This window comes from Schistocerca piceifrons, chromosome 11 (assembly GCF_021461385.2).
Source record: "Schistocerca piceifrons isolate TAMUIC-IGC-003096 chromosome 11, iqSchPice1.1, whole genome shotgun sequence".
NCBI classification, from domain to species: Eukaryota; Metazoa; Arthropoda; class Insecta; order Orthoptera; family Acrididae; genus Schistocerca; species Schistocerca piceifrons.
The window spans coordinates 53067838-53094585 of record NC_060148.1 but is presented as its reverse complement, the minus strand read 5'-3'; the positions used below and the strand labels follow the sequence as shown (position 1 = coordinate 53094585).

Genomic DNA, 26748 nt, shown 5'->3' with positions numbered 1-26748 from the left:
TACCAAGATCACTCTTAAGTAGCGTGAACACACAAATAAGAAAGGTTAATGGTTTAAATTAATATACATAGCATTCAAATATAATATTGGTCTCTAAGATTAATATGCTGGAAGAGAGGCTAAGGTTCCACATATAAAGTGCATCTTTTTGCTCTTTTTACACTTTAAGATACATCACACAAATGTGTCGGTAAAATTTTTAGTAACGACGTAAATATCTGATCTTCTGGGCTCGAAATTCTTCTAAAGGGTTGTCCTCAAAGAGTTAATTTTTAAATTAGAGTCAAATGTTTTTTGATTTAAGAAATACATCATATATTCTCGCACATAGCTGATCTTGCGTAAAAGGAAATTTGCTTTGAATGTAACGCTTGTCAAACCACCATTCGCAATATTTTCCCGCGACCTGTTGGAAATAGGTTCGTTTCAGCAGTTTCAAGAGAGCGCCAGGTAAGTGTCACCGTGCTTGCGCAGCTACGATGACGTAGCAAGCTCATATGTTCGTACGTGTAAAACATCAAAAGATCTTACATTATGTCATAAAAGAAACAAGACATCAGAGGATATTTCAAGAGCGTCGGAATTTCGTGAACCATACTAAAACGCGTAATTCGGCTTAAAGTGCATATTTGTATGTCAATTTTCTTGGAGTACCAGTACTGTATTATCTCACGTTTGGTTCTTTATCATGGCATAATGCCATACGTACACTTGAAACTAGCCAATAGTTTGAAATTAAACACTTTGTTTCAAATAAATTGACTGCCTCAACAGAAAAGATTAATAAAAGCCAAATCTCTTTAGCAAACTGGCAAAAATAACTTTAATGTTCTGTAAGGCGATTAAAGTTTGACTGTCAGGAAGGTGGAAATAAAATCTAAAACTAATGAACACGTTTTAGCCTTCCATAATTACAGGAACATATTTTAGTTCATTCAGTAGCTCCCAGCCACAAAAATCCATTTTGTTATCATTTAACGTGAGAGCAATAAACGAAGAGGAAACAGCAAAATCACTGAACGTAAACACAGGTCACGTGGGGACGACCCACCTACCCACCACAACTCTGACTGCTCTGTGCACCAGCCCCAGATTTACTAATTTCCGAACCGAAGCAATAAAAGTAGTGGCATTCAGCCACACTTCTGAAAAGTAGTGGCATTCAGCCACACTTCTGAAACCAGAAACGGGAAAAGGTACTACTCATATCAGACTCAACTGCGCATGCGCAAGAGCCCACCCGCAACTGCTCAAACTAATCTAATATAAACAGTTGTCACATCACGCTCATCGGCGGCAATTTGTTGTTAGAAAGCTTTGCGTAGTCTTTCTATGGCCTTTGACACACTTTGCTGTTGGCAGACACTTGTATGAGCACTGTTCTTTTGTTGCATACGGCGCATTTCCTTTGCAATTTATGTTTTATTTTGGTTTTCTTTTCTCTTATTCATGTTTTGTTGCTGCAGTATTATTCTGCAGTAGCAGGATACAGTGATATCTTTTGTTAGAGTATTGGTTCTTACCAGTCAAAAGCACAAAATTTTAATTGAAAACTGAAACAATGAAAAATTCCCAGAATTCTAAACAATTCCCGGGTTTTTTCCCAGTTTTCTCCCAGATGAAAAAATTCCCGGGTTTTTCCCGGATCTCCTGGTTGTCCCGGGCCGTATATACCCTGACAGCAGTTGCTTCTTGGGATGCAGTAAGGAGGATACAGTGGAGAATTATCTCTCACCCTCAAAAGTTTGCAGTGTATGATAAAGGAAGCGCACGACCACAATCTGGCAACCTGCATTCCCTCACGCTTCTACCCTTTACCAGCTAACCCCTCTCCAACCTGTCACACTCCAAGAACACAACTAATTCCTTAATATGGCTCTACTCCACATTTTTAATCCATTTCATTTGAAGATAAACAATTTTATTTCATTTAAACAATACTTTTAATGAAACTTCCTGGCAGATTAAAACTGTGTGCCGGACCGATACTCGAACTCGGGACCTTTGCCTTTCGCGGGCAAGTGCTCTACCAATTGAGCTACCCTAGTTTTAATCTGCCAGGCAGTTTCGTATCAGCGCACACTCCGCTGCAGAGTGAAAATCTCGTTCTGGGAATATTTTTAATAATCCGCAGTTTTCAAATCTCCGAAATGAGGAAACTACTATTCTTGGAGAAAAATGGATAGGACCCTTTTTACAGTAAATTTAATGCAGATTTTTTTTTTATTGGGAAACACTTTCACTATAAGCAGCAGTTTTGGAGTCATTGGAGAAAATGTAAGACAGTCCTCTGAATGTCCCCCCCTCCCCCAACATTTGCACCCCATCTGCAAGGATTTTTAAAATTTGTTACAAATGAATGTTGTCCCTTATTCTCCTTCACTGACTGGATTATATATTTTCTTTAACTGAAAGCCCTTAATAGGTTTAATGCAAATATATTCTCTTTTAATAGTGTACACTTTGATTGTGACATCGAATATACTGTAACTGCTAACTGAACATTCATTTCCGATGTAACACCGAAAACAATAAAAACAACACAGTGAAGAATATATAGTGCTTTAAAACTAATCCTAAAGCAAAGAAACAGCGAAGTTGGCAAAAAGTAGTAGAGAAATTAGCAGAACTATACATCAAAGTAGGCAAAAAGTGAAAGCATTTTTTTATGTTCATACTTGTGAAATCTGAACAAAAGGACCATTTCCTTGCCGAACTTTTAACCATTCTGACATTTTTGATCGAGCTGGTATCTTGTAATTTTTCTACAGTGCTGAAATGAGAAAAACAAAGGATGTGCACTTACCAAAGGCATCTGGCTCGGACTGAGGTACATTGCATTTTGCCCAACTCCTAAGGGAGGTAGTCCAACGCTAGGATAAACAGCTTGCATTTGCATTGGCTGCATCTGAAACAAGTTTTTTAATTATTTTCTTTCTGATCACAATGGTTGGTTATAAAAAGATATTTAAAACAAAGTGTAAAATCACATAAAACCAAAGAATTAAAAAGAAACATTTCACTGATCAGGAACACACAAAGAAAAGGGTGATATTACCGACAAGTAGACAGACAGATACACAATTTGGGGGGTCTTGATTCACCACATGCACCTGAAGATATAGCATTATACAGAGACCATGCTAGATTTGTTATTTGCATTACGATCTGAAAGAGATGAAGAGATTATTTCTAACATGGGGAGGGACACACAACAGCCAAACAGCAATGATAAAAGTAGTCAACAAAGATTGCTTCTCTTTTTAATTGACAATTATTTTGTTTCTATTTCTGTCACAGTCATTTCCGTGTGATATTAACATTCAACGGCAAGACACAACATGGGAGACTCAAGGAGGCTCGGATCCTAAGAAAGCCCCTCCAAGTGACCCACAAAGATGCTGGCATACGTCTCACTTTCTGGGGGCTTTCCTGGGATCCATAAGCAGGTTTACGTACATTGGTGACATCTTTACCACAGTGACTCTCTGTGAGGCTGACCTGATAAAATTTCTGGAATCTCTATATACCTTCTCCCATTCAAATTTCACACAGTCCTAATACGAATCCTATTTTCCTTGATGTAGGTCTATTCTTTACCGAATGTAATCTATACATTTCTGTACACATTAAACCAACTAACAAATAACAATACTTACATTTTCACAGTTGCCATCCTTTCCATGTCAAACCTTCTCTCCCTCACAGCCTCGGTGTTAAAGGCAACCGTATTTGCTCGAATGCAGACACTTTTGAGCAGTACACCATGGTTCTCACCTCACTCTTCAGCCTAGTTCAAAAGCTGATTTCCCAGACCATCACACTACATCCTGGTACTGCTGGCGCCTCCCAAAAAAAAGGGGACAACACTTGTCACTCAGTATTATCCAGGTGTTGAATCTACTGATCGGCTACTTCGACAACCCCACGATTTCCTAAAACAGTCCCCTGAAATGAGATCCATTCAGTCTGAGACTTTGCCCACCACACATAAAATAGTTTTTAGTCACCCTCCAAATCTCCACAATACACTTGCCAGACCTTCTACACCCATCTCCCTCCCATCTGGCTGCTACCTCTGTGACTGACCGTTGCGTGACTTGCCCTATGCACCCTCCTACGACCACCTACACTATCTCTGTGACTGGCAAAACATGTACTATCAAAGAGAAAGCCACTAGTGAAACAACATATATCATATACCCGCTGTCATGTAAACACTGTTCAGTCTTTTATATTGGCATGACAATCACCAAATTATCAGTTAGAATGGGTGGACATTGGCAGAGGCTGTGTAGTGGCAACACACAATACCCTGTAGCAGAGCGTGTTCTACAATAGAACAGTCACGACCTTGGTACCCGTTTCACCACATGTGCCAGCTGGATTTTTCCACAGACATCAGTTTCGCAGTAATCCGCATGTGGGAACTGGCACTACAATGTGTCCTAGGTTCTCACCACCCACCTGGCCTTAGTTTATGTTAGTTTCTCCTGTCTCGCCATTTCTTCACAGTAACTACTCCTTTCTTCACTCTGTTTTGGTTTCTATATCTTTCATTCTATGTCAATTTTTCACCGTCCCCCTCCAACCTCTATTACATAAAATGCACTTAGCTTTTCACTCATGTTAACTCTTTCACAATGTTTTAGCAGTACTCTGTCTTGCATATTACCCAGTCTTCCACATTAGGCTCTCAAATTCTCAAATCTCATCAGGTGCAGCCCCCAACGATATCTTTCCTTTATAGTCTTTCCTTCTCATCCTGTCTGCTAAAGCTTCCCTGACCCAGGGTTCTGGGTGACTTTAACGAACTCTGCCCCTTTTCCAAAATCTCTCTAGTCTCTTTCCTTCACTCATCTTTCTCACTCTTCAACCCTTTTGCCCTAAGGAGCCACTGGCTTCAAAGGCTTCCATGCTTAAAACTTTTTTTTTTATATATGCATTCCAATAGAAGTTGCGTATGGCTAGGGATGTGTGGGTACGTAAAGAAACGAGGTATATGAAATACAAATTCTTGTGTCCCTCCAAAGAAAGCATTCTGGGCACATTTCTGCCGATACGAATGTGGTGTTCAGCATGCATTCCATAGAGTTGCAGCTATGTAAAGAGGTGTCATACAAACAGCACATACTCCAGCAAGGAAACCTCAAAACTTTGCCGCATTAAATGAACTGGGTTATAAATAATTGTCAACAAATCCTATCGTCAATAATCCATATTCTGGGCATACGAGATTCATGTAAAATGTTGCTAAATGTCTTCTTTGAGAACTACCTAGAACAGATAGTTTGGAACCCCACTCGTGATGGAAACCTACAGGATCCAATGGCTACAAATTCAAGAATGTCCACATCAAAACTGGTATCAGTGACCATGATGCTATTGTGGCAACAATGATTACCAAAATACAAAGGAAAATTAAAACAAGTAGAAAGATATGGACGTTCAGCAACCTAAATAAAAAAATCAATAATGTCATATCTCAATGAGGAATTTGAAAGAGGGAACCTCCACACGGTCTACAGTCACTGTAAAGAAACAAGTGTGTATGATTGTGTTTGTTTGTGTGTCTATTGACCTGCCAGCGCTTTCATATGGTAAGTCACATCATCTTTGTTTTTAGATATATTTTTCCTGCGTGGAATGTTTCCCTCTAGAATTTAAAAAAAAAGGTTGCATGGCATGAGATTCGATCCGGCAACCTTCGGATTATGAACCCGAGCGCTTACCGCTGCGCCACGACGCTGTAGAAAATTATTAATCGTAGTGAGTATTTCACCGCAACGGTTTCTTTTAACTGTCGATTTTCTCGACAACGGCTGAGAAGTGCATCTTGGTGCTTTGCCACATTACACCTCTGGCCATGAGCTTTTATTATGCGCAGTATGAATCAAATCTGAATTTCACAATTGGCGGCCTCCCCTCTTGAGTTGAGGACTTTTTAGTAGAGATGAAAAGACATTGCCAGATGTAGAAATAACTTTGGGTGGCCCCAGTGTTGAGATCCTTCTGTTCATATTGTATATTAATGACCGTGCAAACAATATTGTTAATAACCTCAGACTTTTGCAAATGATTTAGTTATCTACAATGAAGTAATATCTGAAAGAAACTGAGTAAATATTCAGTAAGATCTTGACAACATTTCAAAGTGATGCATTGAATTAACTGTTCAAAAATGTAAAACCGTATATGTCAGAAAACGATAAAAAACATAACATCATAAGACTATAATATCAATGAGTCACTGTTAGAATTGGACAAATCGAACGAATAACTGGGTGGATGAAATGCAATGATTACACAGGCTCAATTGTGGGTCAAGCTGGTACTGATAAAACTGAACTGGTACATCTTGGTGATAGACATGAACTATCCCGAGAAAGGCTATTAATAAAGTTTCAAGAAACAGCTTTAAATGATTACTCTAGAACAACACTGCAACCCCTATGTATCACTCACACAGGAATCTTGAGGATAATATTAGAATAATTACTGCACGTACAAAGGCATTCAAACAACCATTCTTCCCACATTCGGTACGTGAACAAATAGGGAAGACACCCTAGTAACTGGTACAATGGGACATACCCTCTGCCATTCACTTCACGCTGGTTTGCAGAGTATGGATGTAGATGCTTCACTGGGAAAACCTCACTTATCCTCCCCTCCATACAGTTCCGATCTCCCCCTATGAGATTTCCATATTTTTGGAGCCCTTGCTTTGGACGAAGAGATGCACACTTGGGAACAACCATGTTTCCCTAGATAGCCACAATTATTTTACCATGAAAACACTGACTGTCGCATCTCACTGTGGTATAAATTTATTAACATTTACGACAATTACTTTTTAAACAGTAAACCGTTAATACTTATTCGATATTCCTCTTTCATTTGACTCATCCTTGTAGTTGTAACTACAAATAAGAAAGTTTGTAATTGTAACAAAAACCACATAACGGACTTTCAGCAGTTAATAGAAGACTGACAACAGCAAACAACCCATATCAAAAGGGAGCTATATCAACTGGTAGCTTACTAATCTCTAGCGGCAATCTACAACGTTTGGTGGTCTGCAGTACAGATTTCCTGCCTTCTAAATTACTACTGTGTCTAGTGCTTTGTACGCGCTCTACTGTTGTCTATGAAGTTTCTAGTCTGTGATCATACATTTCAGAGCAGTTGAATTTTCATTTATGGTGTGTGTCTGAAATTACATTTTATGAATAAAGAGAGACGCCTTTACATGTGCACCCCACCCCCCTCACCCACACACAGAAGCATGCACCTATACACGCACAAACACATGCAAGCACACACACAGGCACGTGCGCACAGCACCATCAGAGAAGTTTTCATTCTTCCTCGCACATCTGTTGATGACTCAATCTCTAATATTTGCCTGGAGGTCTCTTTTACGCACAAATAATTTACATTGACAAACCGTTCCTTACATTCCTCAAAATCATATTGTGTGTTCTATAACTCATTACTACAGTTTTAACTCCTTCACAAGTGTGGAGTTGTGGAATCTGCACACTGCTGACCCACCTAGCAACACTACATTAGCTTCTGGATGAACCACCAAACGATCAGAAATCAGCAACCCAGAACACTTACTGTTGTGGACTGGCAAGACAGCCAATCCACAATGACAGGTAAGCCGAAAGGCACGCGTTTAAGCTCACGCAGACTGGCGTGAGGTCTGGAACAGTTAAAGGAATAGAGACTAGCAAAAAAGGTACGTAGCTTCTGGAATACTTAACTTTAATCCATAATCGGTGAACATCGGTCTGACGGTACATGCATCACAAGATAAATAGCAGTTGATAATGAAGCCTTGCTAGGTCGTAGCAAATGACGTAGCTGAAGGCTAGGCTAACTATCGTCTCGGCAAATGAGAGCGTATTTTGTCAGTGAACCATCGCTAGCAAAGTCGGCTGTACAACTGGGGCGAGTGCTAGGAAGACTCTAGACCTGCCGTGTGGCGGCGCTCGGTCTGCAATCACTGACAGTGGCGACACGCGGGTCCGACGTATACTAACGGACCACGACCGATTTAAAGGCTACCACCTAGCAAGTGTGGTGTCTGGCGGTGACACCACACTTACAATCATTAAAGAGCATGAAGCTATAGTTTTCTCATGTGGGTATTTGAAATGTTAGCAATATCTTCAGCAAAGTCCACATATGAAGGAATTTTATAGTTACTATCCTAGAACGGCTTGTGTGGCACTGCACTTTCAGTCAGAACAGCAATCCAAACACTACAGACAGTTGTTACAAACCAAATATTCTACAAGCTAAAACGGTAAGGAAAGCTCCACATGTGTGTATGAAGGCAACAAAAGGGTGTGCATTTTGTAGTTCAGAGGCACACTTACAGTACCTTATGAAGAATGTGCCACGTGTGTGTGTGTGTGTGTGTGTGTGTGTGTGTGTGTGTGTAGACCTGTTCTGCACAATAATACACAAAGTAAATCATGCCCTGGTTTCTCAGTGGTTTAGCTTCGAAACTTCAGTACAAAAATGAAACAGGAACATTTTCTTCGCACAATAATAAAATGGAAACATTTTCTTCTGAAGATGTGGCTATCCCATCGCCTGGACCAACTGCGATTTCCCCATACTTCAACCTGCGCTCAATCCATTGGTTGGTTTCATCACAGCAGTGCTTTCCTGTGCTCAGTTCTATTCAATATGCACTGAGGCCTATGTAATGTAGAATTGACAACTAGATGTCACCAGAGGCAGAATGGCCAGAATAAAAGGAGGCTGGAGTACTGTGTTGTCAATAGGAAAGCAGTAACTGGGTCGATCAAGTAAGCTCTGCGACTTCGAACAAGCTCCCAAGGTTCCCTGTTGGTGATGTGACTGTAAAGTGGAAACTTGAAGGAAGATGATGATGATGATGATAAAGATGATGATGATGAAGTCCCATACTCCAAGGAGCATAGGGAACGGTGCACAAGACCCGCACCGCCGACTAGGCAAGGTGCTAGCAAAAGTGGTTTGCCATTGCCTTCCTCCGACCGTAATGGGGATGAATGATGATGATGACGATGACGACGACACACCACCACCCAGTCATCTCGAGGCAGGGAAAATCCCTGAACCCCCCCCCAGGAATCAAACCCTGGACCTCGTGCTCGGCAAGCTAGAATGCTACCCCAAGACCTTGAGCTGCGGACTGATGATGATGATGATGATGATGTCCCACACTCCATAACAAAGTATAGCGGACCAAGCAGGAGACCTACACCGCTGTACTACGCAAGGTACTAGTGGAGGTGGTTTGCCATTACCTTCCTCCGACTGTAATGATTATCATGAAGACGACAACACCAAATCATCTCGAGGCAGGTGAAAAACCCTGACCCCGCCGGGAATCGAACCCTGGACCCCGTGCTCGGCAAGCAAGGATGCTACCGCGAGACCACGAGGAAGAAGCACAGCCTAAATTGAGACCAGGCAGACCTATGTGTACTGGATGGGCAGGGACCACTGACCATTCCAAAGGGGTTGTAAACAATTGTATGAAGACTAACTGGTGAGCTACACAGTGCTACCAATAACCCAAATAGCACAATGGGGTGCAATGGTGGAGCAACTGCTCGGAAGTCACACATTTCTGTAGTCAATGGTAAGCGACACTTGCGATAGTGTAAAGAGTGACGCCGATGGATATTGAATAAGTGGAAACTTAATTATTTGGACTGGTGATTCTTGCCATACCCTGTGGCAATCTTGTGGAATGACTCAGGTTTGGTAAACACCTGGAGAATGTTACCTGCCCTAAGGTGTAGTACCAAAGCTGAAGTAAGGGGAAGGCCACGTTACAGGATAAGGGTGTGTTTTTCATGGTTAGGGTACAGTCCTCTTACCAAACCTAAAGAAACTCTGAACTTGGAAGGGTATGAACACATTTTACAGCAATATGTACTGTTCAGAGGCAATGGCTGGTTGTCTCAGAACAACAACAACCCATGTTGTCATACAGGCAGATCACCATATGTAGTCAGCTCCGGACAATAGTTAACCTCCGGTAGATGAAATATTTGCCATAATGGCATTTTCCTAATGTAAAAATCAGTCACTTTGATCTCTTGGCAATCAAGTTCCAGGGAGACTTGATATCATCCACAAAAGATTATTTTTATTATTTATTAATCCCTTTAACTCCTTACGTGGAGCATATGACCACAGAAGATAATCATCTCAAAATACGCTGTTTAGGACCCTAAAGGATTCTGGCACTAAAGCTTTCATACAACCTATTCAACTGAACGGCAATGATTTGACCTTTTTTACGACTTATGTAAGCACCATAATAGCTCAAAAGCAGTACTGCTACTGAAGATTTAATTTGCACCAGACAAAGCGTACTTGTGTACCAAACACAATGGTCCAACAACTTTGCTTGATCAGATGGTAGGTAGCAGTAAAACATGTTCGAAGGACAGCACACTAACACAGAATTAATACCTTGACCAACTGAGATCAGTATTACGTCCCTTATAACAGTTTGGAATCACAGGGATCATCTGTGCGAACTCATCATTTCTCAGTGAGGTATTAAAACTATGTATTAATGCCTGCATCTGCTATTGCACAAGTGTGCACCACACATTTACAAATGCTTTGGGAACTCAACTCCATTGATGGACTGCACATTTTTAAGCCAACTATATACTTTTTTTTTCTTCTAAACCACCACTACTATTTGCAGGAATGTATCAGATTCAACTACATATGTTGTTATTGTTAAACTAAATAGAACTTACTAACGGTCTTAGACAAATTTGTTTATTTCCAAATAATTTTAAGTGAAAGCACAGACTGTAAATTCCCTCACATCTGAATCATTTCTAATTTAAGATACTAACATTAGTTATACAGAATCCACAACAAAAAATATTAGTTTCTGTAGTATAACAAACCTGTCCAACAACAGTGTAGCAGTGTTATTGTCATCCTGGCAGTCAAAAAAGTATTTTTCACGTGTCATGGAAGAGTTCCTTACTACACTCACTATTGTGCAAGAGACTGTAGAGTGCTTCATTTACCAAGTAGTCTTTCGACAGCCCTCAGTGAAACAAATTCTAAGTTTACAGCTTGCCTTATTTTCAACCGCAAATTCTTGTATTCCAGTAACACCTTTCTCCTCTGTTAGCTCAACACTATAACATTTTGAGCCATTTGCCAGGATGAAACTCAGATACTCACGTGTTGTGGGAACATCTGTTGTCCGGGCACGTTCGCAGCCATGCTGACAACAGGTGGCCCGCGATTAGTCATCCGAGTTGCTGGTGCTCTCGCATTGAAGTATGTCGGCTGCAAACACCAAAAATTAAGTTAAATATCTGGCCGCAAGTTTGTTGAAATTACAGTTTTGGGAACATTTGATTTAGCATAAAGTGGCATCGTAAATAGCTGGAACAAACAGGCACACTGTTATAGCGTGAGGGACAGAAATCATCAAGTTCACGTTCCCAGCCCAAATACCGTTACTGCTAGGTGAGCTGAAGTGGACATTCTTCAGTTCCTCAATATGTGACAAGACTTCTAAACACAAAATGATTTAGTTTGGGTTTTGAAAAGAGTCTAAAGCATCTGCACAAAGTTCAATCTGCTGATAAAAATATTACTTACTGTATTATTATTTAGCACTGCATCATACACACACAGATTTGCTCAGAAACAAACAGTACACAAAAAATCACACTGATCAGCAAACAGACTGGGCCATTCGGTGTTACGGGCCATGGTACAAGTGAACAAGGAACGAAAGGCACACTTCCACCGAAGAAAATCAGAACGATACTTCACACGACAAAACAGGTCAGCACGAGTGGGACTAGAAATTGCCTAATATTAAGTCCTGACAAAACAGTGAAGCAGCCAGAACACACAGTCCGATATGAACATAACTTTGATTACAGATGAAACACACTGTAACAAATAGAAAGCAGTCACACTGCATTAGTGTCATTCACGTTTAGTGGTGTCACTAGGCCCTTTAGAGCATATAAGGGGTGTCGACAGTAATGAACCATCACTGTGAAGGTTACAGATGCCATCTGAGAACAAGTAACGGACTTCCCGAATAATCCCACACCATTAATCAGAAACTAACCACAGCAACAGGACTAGGGAACCAGTGTCAGCTGCACAGGCTGCCAGTAACATCACAACAAATGGCAGTAGTAGGAATGGAGCCGTGACTGGGAAGCAAGCACTGTCAACTAATACCACTGCACTGTACGTGGTGACAAATAGCTGTTCTGCACAGCCCCAAATGACCACTGTCGGCAAGTACGGCAGAAACCTGGGGAGAGGTTATACTCTTCCAACATTCTGGATGGGGGTGTTAATCCCGGCATCCGGTGGGGAGAGCAGTCGCATATAACTTCACGTCGAGGCCGGTACCGAACCGAGAATCCGACAGCACAGCGGCACGTCACACACATTCCGTGTCCTCGTGCCCCCTGTCGAGCTACAGTAGTGTGGCAGCACTTTTCGACAGAGAAAACACGTGCCACTTGTGTCTCCGACCGTCTGCACAATGTCGAGGAACTTGCACAGCCAGTGACATCCTCGAGCTCATCCCCGATAAGAAGCGCAAAACCGGCTCGGATGTCAACTCCGTACCAGTGCCGGTAGCCAGGTTATCGAGAACCAGTAATGACAGCTGTGGATCACCTCACCTCGGAAATGATATTCCTCCATGACTGTTCCCAACTGAATCGATGCACGCATCCAGGCCAAAGGGGATGCTATGTCATACTGATAAGTTGCCTCACTCTGGTAAATGGTGTGTAAATTTTACTCCGATTACATCACCAAAATAACATACCGTAACCCTCACACAGCGAATTTTCATTTCGTTTCCCTCTCCTTCTGGGTGCTTCACATTTTTTGTCAAGTATTGTAGTGTTTACTGTATGGAAAGAATTCCAGAGACGTGAATTGCAAAGACCTTGCTAACTAAACAGTACATACAATGATCCCAATTTGCCTAACAAGTCGTAACCAGCAACTTTTGTTCGACGACTATACTCAGCTGTCAACTGCTCTCATTTCTTTGTTTCCCTTCATTTAATCACTTCAAGAATGAGCAAAAGCCAAATTACTGTTTTATATTTTTCAAAATGTTTCTCAAGAAATTCTTCATGAAAGAAATAGTACATAATGTTTGTAACTTTAATACTGCTAAACTACTATAATTGGTTTTCTACTAATTTTATTTTACAGGTTGATTGAAGAAATTATTTTATGCGGGACAGCACCAACTTGTGAAATGCTGTCAAAAATAAAAATGGACAACGTGGCTGACTGCCGTATTTTGAATTAATTCGTACTAACACCAGTAAAATCATTTCTGTTCTGTCTAATAGGACTTCCTGTCATGTGACTTATAACATATTTTGGTTTGTGAAAACCTATTGGCAAATACCTACAACAAGCTCTGTAATGAGATTACTGACTACAGAAGCACAGTAAGTAGATTAGACTAGCAAAAAAAATGGTTCTGTGCACTGTATCGATTTGATGAAATATCGTAAAAATAATGTACAAACAATTTAATATGAGACTAAAGATTGTCACTATTAAGGAGAGTAAGTATTTCAGTTGATAAAATAGAGGGCACTGATTTCAATCTTAAAGATTGCTGTGAAAAAGCCAAAAAGCATTCTAAACAAACATTTCTAACATACAGCATGTATATTCCTGTCGCTGATTTACCAAGAAAGAAAACTGCACTTGGCCAAAAACTCAGCCAAAAAATGAATTACAAAACTACTATTTAAACTTAAAATTTTATGTATCAAAGCTGGTTACAAAATGAAGTGAAAACTTTGAAAAATTTTGTAGTCGAGTCTGTATAGGTAGATCCCTCACAGTTGCAGCAGACTGGGAGAGGCAGCTTCACGTATCGACCTCTACCAATAATGCAACACAATTTTGTAAACCTGTATCTCAACATCCGAGTGCTGTCACAGCTCTGTAGACAACTACTGTTATCCCCTCCAGCCATTAGCACTTCACAGTTGAAAGCTGGCAACAGAGATGCGAGTTGTCAGGGACAATCTTAAGCCTTTTCGACTATAGTTGTAGAAAAATATACTCAAATTCCTACAGCTTATACCAGAGTTACAGAAATAAATTGACGAGTTTGTTTTCCAACATAATTGAACTGCACTATTTCAATCCAGACATCCAATATAACAGAAATATCAGAATCACGAGGGTGAGTTGGAAAATAAGTTTCCCCTGTCGACTGTGGGAGAGTTGTGTGATAAGGGTGAAAGACGACACGGCAAGTGAAAGTGCACATGCAAGACACTGATACACCACTGGGTAGAGGCCAACCGCGATCGAGCGGATAGCGCTGTCGCAGTGCCTGCACAAAGCGGAGGACAGCCGCTCAGTCTTTTCCCAGAGCTACGGAAAGAAGGTGCGTTTTGGAGTCGTGGTCAAAGGCGGAAGTAAGAGCTGTTATCTGCTATTAATGGGCATGTGGAGTATCAGGCACAGAAATTCATAACCACCTTGTTGAGGTGTGGGGGTCAGGTGTGATGTTGAGGCAAATTGTGCGGAGATGGTGCCAGCAATTCAGCGATGGACGTCAGCAAGTGCAGGACATACCGAGACCTGGATGGACGTGCACGGCCACTACAGATGCGTATGTCAAGAAGGTGGATGACACGATTAAAGTGAACTGGCGCTATCACCATTGATCGAGTAGCGGCAGAACTTGGAAATCGGATATGAGCGAGCTCCCAAGATCATCCACGACATTCTTCGATACAGGAAGGTGGCAGCACGATGGGTGCCCTGCCAATTGACCCCGACACACACGGAACAATGCATGGCGTTCAGCCTGGAACAGCTTGTGTGTTACCACGAATCTGGCAATGACCTTCTGTTTCGGATTGTGACGGGAGATAAAATGTGGGTCCACCATTACAACCCCGAATCAAATGCCACATCCGTGGAAAGCAAACATCCATCATCACCTGTCTGAAAGACGTTCAAAAGCACTCCGTCTGCAGGCAAAGTGCTACTCACCGTTGTCTGTGACACCAAAGTAGTTTTGCTGCTGCACTTTCTGGAGGATGCAACCAGCAATGCCGTGCGGTACTGCGCCACTGTCAAAATTGGCGATTTGGAAAAAGCTGCCTGGCGTTCTCAGATGTGGCATTCTGCGGATGGATGACAATGCGATACCACACACGGCGCCGGCGACGCAAAACCATATTGCAACTCTTGGTTGGAAGCACCTACACCATCCGCCTCACAGTCCGGATCTCGCACCAAGGAACTTCAATCTGTTTCCTGCTTTGAAGAGGACTCTCGAAGGAAGGCGCTTTGGTAGCAATGCTGACGTCAAACAAGCCGTTCAAAGCTTCTTCCGTATGCAATGCCCTGATTTTTTACTGGATGGCTTTTTTAAGCTTATAAGTGGTATGACAAATGCCTATATACTTGGAAATTATGTAGAAAAATAAAGTAATGTCTTATCTTACATGTCTCATTCTCTCTCTTTTTTTTTTCCTTTCACACACAACTCTGACCACAGTCGACAGGGGAAATTTATTTCCAACTCCCCAAGTAGAATTTTAGATCACTCAATTCCGAGAAGAAATACACCTGTCACCTCAGATGTTAATCTTAGTCTATCTTTTACGATTCTATCAAAGATGATATGCTCTTGACTAAACCACCACGCAGTTTGATAGAATTGGTCCAAATAATTCAAAGGACAGTGCTTTCTATTGTTGGCGCTGTGCTGAAACGTTAGCATAACAGTTGAAAAGTCCTGTATGATCTACAAAGTGTATACTGACCTGTGACTGGTTTTGTCTAGTCGCATTCTGCACTTGAAAGCCTGAAAGTTGGCCAGCTGCAACAGAAAGAAACCAAACAATCAGGTAGAATAGCACACAACAAAAGCAACCTAACAAGCTTGACTTCTCACATCAAATCAACTATATATAAGTAGGTGACAATAACCAATATTTTTCACTTATTCCATTAACAAAACCAGTCAGTGACCATGTGGTTCAAGATATTAAAAATCTAGTGGAGGGCAGAATTATTATAAATAGCTCAGGAGTATAAAGAATTTGTTATACTTTACCACTTTTGATTTCTTAAAGTGGTCAAACATAAAGTAATGAAGAATGTTGTTGTTAACCCAATTAAAAACATACAAGCAATACCACTGTGCAAAGCTTACTGGCTCACTAGTAATGGTCAAGACTTCTAAAAGCATGAACTGAATTCATATCATTACCAGTACTGCTCATCACTCATACTACAGTACATGTCCCACTTAAGCTGTACCTGAACGAACTCGCTGACCGAAATAAAAAAGGTACTGTTATGCAACACAGTAGAGCGATCATTTCTTAACTTCATATTAGGTTCCGTGGGATATTCGAGATACATGTGAAAAACCAATTTTCAGTTCACAAATTGTAACTGTTTATTAGCGTAGTCTCTAGGTATTTATCTAGAGTGCAATCTTCCAGCTTTCAAAAAAACTTATCTATTATTGAGAAACAACTCAAAAACATGGTTTTTAGGTAATAACACAGAGCCGTGGATTCCAAGTTGGCTGTGTACAGCAAATGGCTGTAACCTTTACAATATATACCAAAGATCCTAATCTTTAACAGCACCAAAAATTTTCCTCGATATCTTCTCCCCTTTCCAAGATACACAGATGTTCAAAGTTGCTCTACTTGAACATGTAAAATACCCATGTCATAGACAGTGTGAGAGAAAAGGTAGTTTATTGACAAATAATGTAGAAATACACCGTTAATTTCTGTGTTATCAGCAGGAATATAAGAACCCTGTGTTGTACTGAAGCACATGCAAAATTTTTATGCATTTTAAAATCCAGTCTGAGGTATGAAATTAATTTTGCATTATTTCAATTTCGCATGTGTAAAATATCAAAATTTTACTGATTCAAAGTTTGTTTCACATAACTGAATGCCCTGATGAACCAGGGAAAAGAAAGGAAACAGCAGAAAAATGCTGCTATCGGAGCACAAAAAAGTCCAACATGCTTTAGTTTAAGAAGACTAACTAGACAGTGGGGTACCAGCTGACTCACTTTATCTTCTTCAGCACCTTCAAAACTATTTCCAAACATTTTGGTACGCAAACATATTCACTTTATTTATGCAGAGAAAGACAGAGGCAGTGAGAATGACTTAAAACAGTAATAAATACTGGAATATAGTAGGCAGTGGTTGTGATATATAAAAAGAGTGAAGGAGACAATCAGAAGATCGACAAAGTGACAGAAGAACATAGTTGACGGTTAAGAGCTGTGCTAGGCAATGAGAAAGAGAAAGTGGAAATGGGTGAGAGCAAATGATAATGAGAGGCAGAGAGTATGACAATGACAAGGAGGAGAGGGCTATCGATAATGAAAAAAAGACAACAGCGGGAAGAGACGAATGGCTGTAGAGCCACAAATAGATAATGACAACGAGTTGGGCCGAATGTGTGTGTGTGTGTGTGTGTGTGTGTGTGTGTGTGTGTGTGTGTGTGTGTGTGTGTGTGTGTGTGTGTGTGTGTGAGAGAGAGAGAGAGAGAGAGAGAGAGAGAAAAAACAGTTAAGAGGGAGCAGACAGATACAGCAAATGAAAGCAATAGACTAATTAGACTTTTTACACGCCAATAGGAGCATTCTTCTGCTGTTCCCTCCATACTTAACCAATTACTGCATATTTGTATCTCTCATGTGGGCACTAGCTGACAAAATATTTGTGATTCCTACTAATATTACTCGACACTTCATTAATATCCATTACATTCACATTCTGTACAGAGTGACAACCACAATTACAACAGTGTCAGCCTCGGCACAGAACTGTCACAATTGTTACCAAATGCTTATCTTTTTGTTGTGTGCTACTCGATACCTTTTCTTATTCCGAAATGAGCTAAGAGACCAATCCTGGTCCACGACAGGGTTGAAGTACGATCCTCACTACACCGGTAAGGATCGGCAATCCCCACAGTCGTGTGTCACAGTGGCAGCCTATGAACACTAACGCAAACATCCTCAGCTGCCAAATGTTTTGAATAATTATGTGAGAAGACGTTTCCAGGGTACTATGCTGCAACTCTAGACTACCAGGTGATCCCATACACACACACACACACACACACACACAAAACCTAAAGGACTGAACTTGTGTGCACTCCACAGGTAATACACAATAACAGCTGAGAAATTCTTTGCGATTCTCTTTTGTAAGACACTCATTATTAGAATAAGTACAACACTATTGCAGTATGTATTTCATTCTTTTTTTTTTTTGCCAAAACAAAGCTGCATATATAGTGGGAAATAGGAAATCATTAGCTGTGTCTGATGTAAAATATTGTTACAGCAGTAACGTAACTTTGAAATAATGCGTATCTTAACATGTCCCACCTTTAAATTGCATGTTGCTTTCAGTGAACAACAAGAGGCCACCAAGTCCCACAGACAGTCTAAATTTGCTGCCCCCACCTCCCTCCAAGTGAGGGTCTTGTCTTGAAAGCTGACATACTGATAAATGAATTCTGCCAATAGAAACTGGACACACTCAAAATGTGAGCTTTCAAACAGAATGGAAAGTATCTGCACTTGTGCATTTCATAGATTCTGCACCACTCCAAACAAATCACTTATGGAGGAAGGCAGAATATGCCATCTTTGTGCCATGACCATATAATTGTTCTCGTCAAACACTGAACAGAAGCAGCATGTTCTTAGCATCAGCAGCAAATACTGCTGCAACAGAAGCAAATTTAATACAGCACCAAATGAAATGTAAGGTGCTTTAAATACTAGGCTACAAAAAGTGCAGGAAATCAGGCAAAAAATAAAAACTGTTCTCAATACAACAACAACATTGAACCCTATGGCCATGTAAAAATAGGTAATCTGCACCCCAGATGTCAATTTCAAAATGTATATTCATCTGTTTCTTGAATCATGTAAATAAGCACTAATGGTAAACAGATGGTCTGCTTCCAAAATAATAAAAAAATAAATAAAATAAAAAACTAAACTCCGTCCGAACAGGTCTCTGAAGACCCGACAACACTTAACTTTGGTGATCTCACGCGAACCATGTTAACACTGCAGCAAGGCTGTTGGCCCTATTTCCCCCAATATCTCTGCCAAACTTTCACACATGCAACATTTCAATATTCACAGGAGCTCTACTGTAAGAAATGCTGATGCAAGAATATGCTGATTTTTACACACATTCTCAGGAGAAATTTCTCGCTCTATAAACTGTGACGCAAACACACCGTCGGCCCTTCCAGAATATTGTGGACTGAACAAAATACTTGATAATATAACTTCAAACAATTAAAATTTCAGGTGAGTGGTATGTCAGTTTTGATGCTCAAAGCTACTGTAGTGGGCTTTTGTGCAGTGTGGCTATTTATGTATTCTAATTACTGCTTATTGGCATCTCTATCCCATTACGGTGGTATTCATTATACAATTTGGTATGCGGATGTTTAGTACGTGCTTCCACTTTTAGGTGCTTGAGGCATTCAGAGTATCTTACTCTAAAACTTACACCTGTATTTCACACATACACTGAAAATCACTGCAGGTTTAATGACTTATGGCTATATGGACCAATTTATTTTAAGCTGTGTGTGTTTGTGATAATACACATACGTAATTGAACATTTCTTTTGAAATATCATATTTGTAAAACTTGTCTGCTTACTTCAATAACCGAGAAAGGAATACAGATTGCTGCTAATTTTTTGAGACATCTCATTCACAAGGTGGAAGACGAGCTTTTTTTCCTCCGCCCCGAGTTTCGACTGCTGCATTTTCATACATTATCCAACGAAGTAAATACAAATTCCGCATTGTTCATCTTTGAATGCAGCAGCATTTCAATGTCGCCTACTATGAAAATCCGACTGGCAAGACTGTTTGGGATGTTTGTCAACATGACCAACTCTACATTCTGAATTTTTTCCTACCTGCGAGAAGAGATGGTTGCTAATAGGAACTTTTGTGAATCACACACAGTATTCTCTTCACCATAAGAATAATACGAATATAAACATTTTGCCATGTATTCTTTCGTGTTTGCTGCTCTCTCATTTAAATCCTGTCTGCCTAATAAACTACAAAACTAGTGTGAGACAACAGCAAACGCGGAAGAATATACATATCATGTCATGTTTGTATTCGTATTATTCTCATGCCTAATAGTGATACAGTCAGAAATGAAGCACGGCAATTGACTTGATTTTTAAATCTAAGATGACTAATTTCTGTGCACAATGTAATGTACAAAAAAGGCGTCTGCAAGGATTTTCAAACGGTGAAAAATTTTCGCTAAACTCTCGTTCAGAACATCATCTATCATACACAGTCTACGATTTGGTTCTTGTTGATCATTATCATAGAAAGTAGCAGTGTAAATATAAACAAATAGCAGTCCGTTGCCATTGTTTCGATAATGAGACAATTCCTCTCTTTTTTTTATCGTAAGCGGCGGTAGCGCGCACAAAAGCAAGCACTGCCGCGAGCGGCAACAGGTCGTAAACACACACTATCAGAATGCGACAAACAATGCATGACACAGTACAGTAATGCATTTCAGCTTAGAGTGACGTAAACACCTATAACAAAGAGAACGGCACGTATCAGATCAAAGAAAAATAAGCAATCAATTCAAACCAGACGAAGCACGTGAAAAAGGAAGGGTACCCATACAAATGCGGATGGAGCGCCTGACGCATAGCAAAAGCTACCTGGTAAATCTTAACTGCTAAGCTTACGACTCGAACCAAACTACTGTAGCTGTATCGTCATTCATTCGATCTAAATTGTATCTCATATTACAATGGATCAACTTTGTTTCGATTTGGAGGTGCGGCCTAAAACTTTTCTCTCCCTAGAATTTCAAGTCTCAAATTTCAGGTGCGGCTTAGATTCGGAAAATTTTTTTCCTTGATTTCGAGTCTCGTTTTTCAGGTGGGGCTTAGATTCGAGTAAATACGGTATTTATCGTGTAAATGTGACCGCAGCCTTAAGCTATACTCTTACAGGATGTGAAAATGCACATGCGCAAGGAGCTGGTGATGTGTGTGCGAGGAATTACAGGTTCCACTCCACTGCACGAAATGAACGATCTAACAGATCAGATCTTTGCCTCGTGGAGAAGAAAGTGGCCAATGAGATACAACATTATTTTTATGGTACAATCAGTACTTAGAATCAGCAATATTGTACGAAATTAAACTTTGTATTTGGTGGGCACGAATATACAATACTTCAAACATCAGCATATTGAGAACACCTCAAAAATATATCATCTTATTTATGATATGTTCTAATAAAATGATGCAAAACTACATCTCTGAGTTAAAGTCTAGCCTGTATCTGATGTTTTTAGCATTAAAACTCGTGTCATATGAAAGTATACCATTTTAATGCTACAGCGCAATTATGATCTAGTAAAAATGTGCCACTTTGGTACAATTTGTCATAGCTGAGTATCAAATGACGACATTTGTGGGTACTGTGTAATTATATGCGGAGGTCCACTTGCCGTGTTGAACCCATAGCGTAGTTGATAGCGTCATGAACTGAGATAAACATAGCCCGTCTGCTTTTTTTTCCCCCGCTCACCGCTTTTCCTTTCGTAGAAGATTGTGGGTCTTTCATATTAATTTATTTGAAGTATTATCTGCAGTACTTTATGTTACTTATTACAAATGATGTACTTGCCTCAATTCTTGTTGCAAAGGTCAATGACTGGAATATTTCCCCAGTAGCTACAAATCTTTGCTTACTTTCTGACAGACTGGCAGTCATGCTAAGTTATACACTGGAAGTTCTTGCTTTTATCAAACTCTCAACCCTATCTCTTGGTTTTATGGACTATTTCATTTCTGTACCTTACTAGAAAATATCTTTTTAATAATGCTGAGCAGCTCTGAAAAGCTCTCTTCTTCCATTCAAATGAAATTATGAAACTAAGCTATTTCTAAATCTATGTGATGTGTGTTACTTCAGAGTGATGTTAGTCACTGCAACATAGAGAATATGGATACTGTGCACATGCAAATGGACATTAGACACTGTACCTTGACTACACTCAATCCAAAATGAAAACGCAAAAAATTATAGAATTTAGTTACCTAATAACTTCTCCTAGAATGTACCTCAAAACATTGAATGGCATTATGTTATCTAATAACACCATTATGAAATCTAATAACTTCTACTATTATGTACCACAAATCATTGTAATGCACTGATTAGTGTTCCTGGATCACCAATTCACTGTTCAAGCCATCGACGAGTTAAGTACCTTCTTCGAAATTTTCTCTACTGTTCTTTGACAATTTTTAACACAGTTAATGCTGCTATTTTACATGCATCCATTTTGTGAAGAAACTGTGAGATTTACGCAACACATGCAGCAGAGAACTGTCGCCAATGACTGCTAAGGTCACAAATCACGAACATGTTTGGTGAGATCCAACAGATTTTTTGTTTCAAAGCATGCAGTTGCAACGAATGATGCAACTTCTGGCATGCTTAGGACCTATACATCAGTAGTTAACTAGCAGAAGTAGCAATCTATCCTTTCCATAATATTCTTGACATTTCAAGCAGACTTTCTATTGTTTACCAGTTACCTACAAATTTAAGTTAAGCGAGAAAACTACACTGGATGTGCCAGCGACGTTACGTTCTGAAATAATGTCCGTGTTGTTGGGGTATAAATACACAATGGTTTGGAACTGAACAACAATATAAAACCATCCTTCACCACACTCATTCCGTGCCATTAAATACTTAAACAGAAATTTAACAATGAAAATCTGTGCTAGAATGTAAAAATATCATGAAAAGGATAGCTGCTACTCGCCATATAGCTGAGACGCTGAGTTCCTGATAGGCACAACAAAAAGACTGTCACAAATAAATGTGATTAAAGGTGATAAAATTTAATTGGACAATCCAGTTGCCATACAATGTGAACAAATTTAAGTTCCATTTACTTGCCACTACATTCAGAAGACAAAATATGTAGTGCTGCTGAAAGAGGCTGAAGTAAAAGGGAGAGACTATATAATCTTCAGCACTAATAATTTCTTCCTTGCTGATGGAACAGAGAGAGGTTCCTTATTAACCTCCGCAAATCTATCTACCTCCTTTCTCCCAAGAGGAGATTAGTTCCAAAGCTAGTTAGTATACAAATCACTTCTGTGATATTTTGCCAAATTCTACAGATTTTGTCTCCTGAAGATAAACAATGGTTTGACAATTTTGTCACATAAATTAGTGTATTAGTTTTCTCAACTGGCGTTTCCTTCGACAGTTATATTCGGACGCAGGAGTGGCCTATGGGTCAGAGCACTACACTCTGGTATCCGAATTACAAGGTTCACACCCAAATACATGCAGAGATTTTTCCTCGTTCCACTCCCGCCATGACACTCCTGGGTCCAATCGGCTTGCTAACAAATGAATAACAAGAATCTTGCTCCAGGTAAAAGGTGGCTGAGGTGACAGGCCCACCTCCCTCCCTTTCCTAGTGCCACAGTACAGAAATGTTGTGTTCTACCCACAGGTAGACGAACAGCCATTTCACAGGCTTGCACCACAGACTTTTACCTTACATTTTTTTACAGTTATATTTATTTTTATCAGTCTTTGTAACATATGAGTGTAAAGAAAAGCTGAACTGGTCAACTCATGACTGTATTTACTTCTCTGTGATGTTTGATTTGATTTATATAATACATGATAATGTTAATTACCTAACATATAGATGTAATGATGTTATCTATACATGTCCATTTTTTCCCTTTTTTAAATTTACAGTCAATGATTTATTTATTTTTATTTTTGTTTTACACATCCAGTTCCATAGGACCAAACCGAAGAGCAAATCTCCAAGGTAATGGAATGTGTCAGTACATGAAATTACAACATAAAAAAGAAAATGTTTATGAACCCAAAAGAAAACAAGCCACAAGTTTACATAAATGCAATCAACAATGTAACACAGGAATCAGCTTAATTTTTCCACAGGAACCCTCAACAGAATAGAAGAAGAAAAGAAAAAGACAGGAAAGAAGATAAAACTCCTCACCTTCTATTTGAAAGACCATGGACTACTGTTTAAGATTCTTGAATTCTTGTGGTAGCTTATTAAAAATGGATGCAGCAGTATACTATACACTTTTCTGCACAAAAGTTAAGGAACTGGAATCCAAATGCAGATTGTATTTCTGCCCATTATCAACTGAGTAAAAGCTGCTAATTCTTAGGTATAAGCTGATATTGTTTAAAGTGGCTTTACTACTTAGTACTTCAATGGTTCAGGAAACTGATTACTATTAAAGGACTATTAAAGGAAAAGTTACAAGTATGACTAAGTACAGGTCTAACATGTGCAGCACAGTATTTTAATATTCTACTAGGTACGCCATCATAACCATGAGAGACCTTAATCTTCTGAGATTTAATTACTGACAATCTCCCGCATTTTGCGAGTTATATGAGTCCCTGTGGAAACTAAGTTTTTACTTCATTCACCAACAATGCTCAGAAAATAATTGTTAAATACTGTACACATATCTGACTGACTAGTAACAGAAATATTTTTACTACGTACTGACTTTATATCATTGACCTTGTGCTGCTGACCAGACACTTCCTTCCCAACTGTCCATACGGTTTTAACTGTGTCCTGTTAATTAGCTATTCTATTGGCACACTACATACTCTTTACCTTCCTAATAACATTTTTAAGGACCTTTCAGTACTGCAATGGGCTACTGTAGTTGAATTGTGACTAATCTAACACATTTCCCACTTTAATGATATCAATATAATGGAAGGAAACATTCCACGTGGGAAAAATTATATATAAATACAAAGATGAGGTGACTTACCGAACAAAAACGCTGGCAGGTCCATAGACACACAAACAAACACAAACATACACACAAAATTCAAGCTTTCGCAACAAATTGTTGCCTCATCAGGAAAGAGGCAACAATTTGTTGCGAAAGCTTGAATTTTGTGTGTATGTTTGTGTTTGTTTGTGTGTCTATGGACCTGCCAGCGTTTTTGTTCGGTAAGTCACCTCATCTTTGTATTTATATATAACATTTCCCACTTTGTTCTACACAATATCCTTATCCCATTAGTCAGCCATCAAGGCTGCCTTTTACTGCTGCTATCCTGTTTAGAACATTCTAATCGAAAGCAACTTTCATAGAGCATGAGAAAAGTTACCGGAACTATAAACATCCTGCCACTCTTGTTCTTTAACAAGGTTTAAAAACATTCTACTGTGATTGGATTAGCTTTTCAACATAGTTTTTAATTATATAACATTTGTTTGAGTACAGTAACCTTTTAGTGTTAAAATTTGTGCAGCATGGTCTTAAAGGTCATTCGCCCTTTTAGAACAGAATGCCCCTCTACTAATGAATGAATACAAATAATGACTATGACTGTGCTACTTTCCCCTGTATCCTGGTTGGATCATATGAATTTAGTGAGGACAAATAGGGGGAGGATCGCCACTTAAAAGATGCCGATGACAGTGCCCAATCCGGAGTCTAGTTAAAATTACAGTCTCCCGGTGATGAGGCTGAGAGGAAGAGGTCCAAGCACAGGGAAGAAGTTTTACGTCCCGTAATTTATTATCGGAAAGCGTAGACCAATGTGTGTGCCATAAAAGAGCAACGCGACGATATAGAACACTCCGTAGATCGGCTAAGGGAACCATGCGAACAGCAGACCAAGGAAGAGACTGCAGCCTTGGCCTCTATATCGCCTGCCTCGTTTCCGCTCATTCCAACGTGCTCTGGGATCCAGAGGAATACCACATAGAGTGCTTAAAAACTCTATTACGAAGGCAAAGAGTATGTGGTATGCAAATACAATAGCTAATTCACAGGATAAAATTAAAACCATATGGTCGGTTGCGAAGGCAGTGTCTACTCAGGAGCAGAAAGTTGACAATATAAAGTAAGTACGTAGTAAAAATATTTCTGTTATTGATAGATTCACATTTATGTACAGTAGTTAATCACTTTCTGAGCATTCCTGGCGAATTAAATAAAAATTTAGTTTCTACAGGGAGTCATATAACTCTCTTGGTAAATGGTTACAATAGAGGGAAACATTCCACGTAGGAAAAATATATCTAAAAACAAAGATGATGAGACTTAGCAAATGAAAGTGCTGGCAGGTCGACAGAAACACAAACAAACACAAATATACACACAAAATTCAAGCTTTCGCAACAAACTGTTGCTCTTTCCTGATGAGGCAACAGTTTGTTGCGAAAGCTTGAATTTTGTGTGTATGTTTGTGTTTCTGTCGACCTGCCAGCACTTTCTCTTGGTAAATGCCTTTGCGAGATTGATGTCAAACTCCTCTGTGGTATAGACAAGGGGGAGATTGAGTCAACAATTAAATCACTGAAGAATAAGGACTGTCATAGGTATGATGGAGTGGCCAGCAGAATATTAAAGAACTGTGCTGCATATGTTAGCCCTGTACTTAGTCATATTTGTATTTTTTCCTTTAGGAATGGTCAGTTTCCTGAACAATTAAAGCACTCAGTTGTACAGTCACTTTATAAAAAGGGAGGAAGGGATATTGCAGCCAATTTTAGACCTATTTCTATTTGCTAACGTAAT

General features: G+C 39.7%; 1 protein-coding gene across 12 annotated transcripts in view; it reads right to left on the bottom strand.

Moving 5' to 3' along the window:
• LOC124720406 (eukaryotic translation initiation factor 4 gamma 1-like) overlaps positions 1-26748 on the bottom strand; it is a 662434-nt gene that overhangs the window by 215182 nt on the left and 420504 nt on the right. For all 12 annotated transcript variants that reach the window (XM_047245746.1, XM_047245748.1, XM_047245747.1 and 9 more), the window contains 3 exons: positions 15858-15913; positions 11233-11340; positions 2807-2908 (listed from right to left, as the gene is read on the bottom strand). In XM_047245746.1, coding sequence (XP_047101702.1) covers positions 2807-2908; positions 11233-11340; positions 15858-15913 — 266 coding nt within the window. The remainder of the gene's footprint in view (positions 1-2806; positions 2909-11232; positions 11341-15857; positions 15914-26748) is intronic.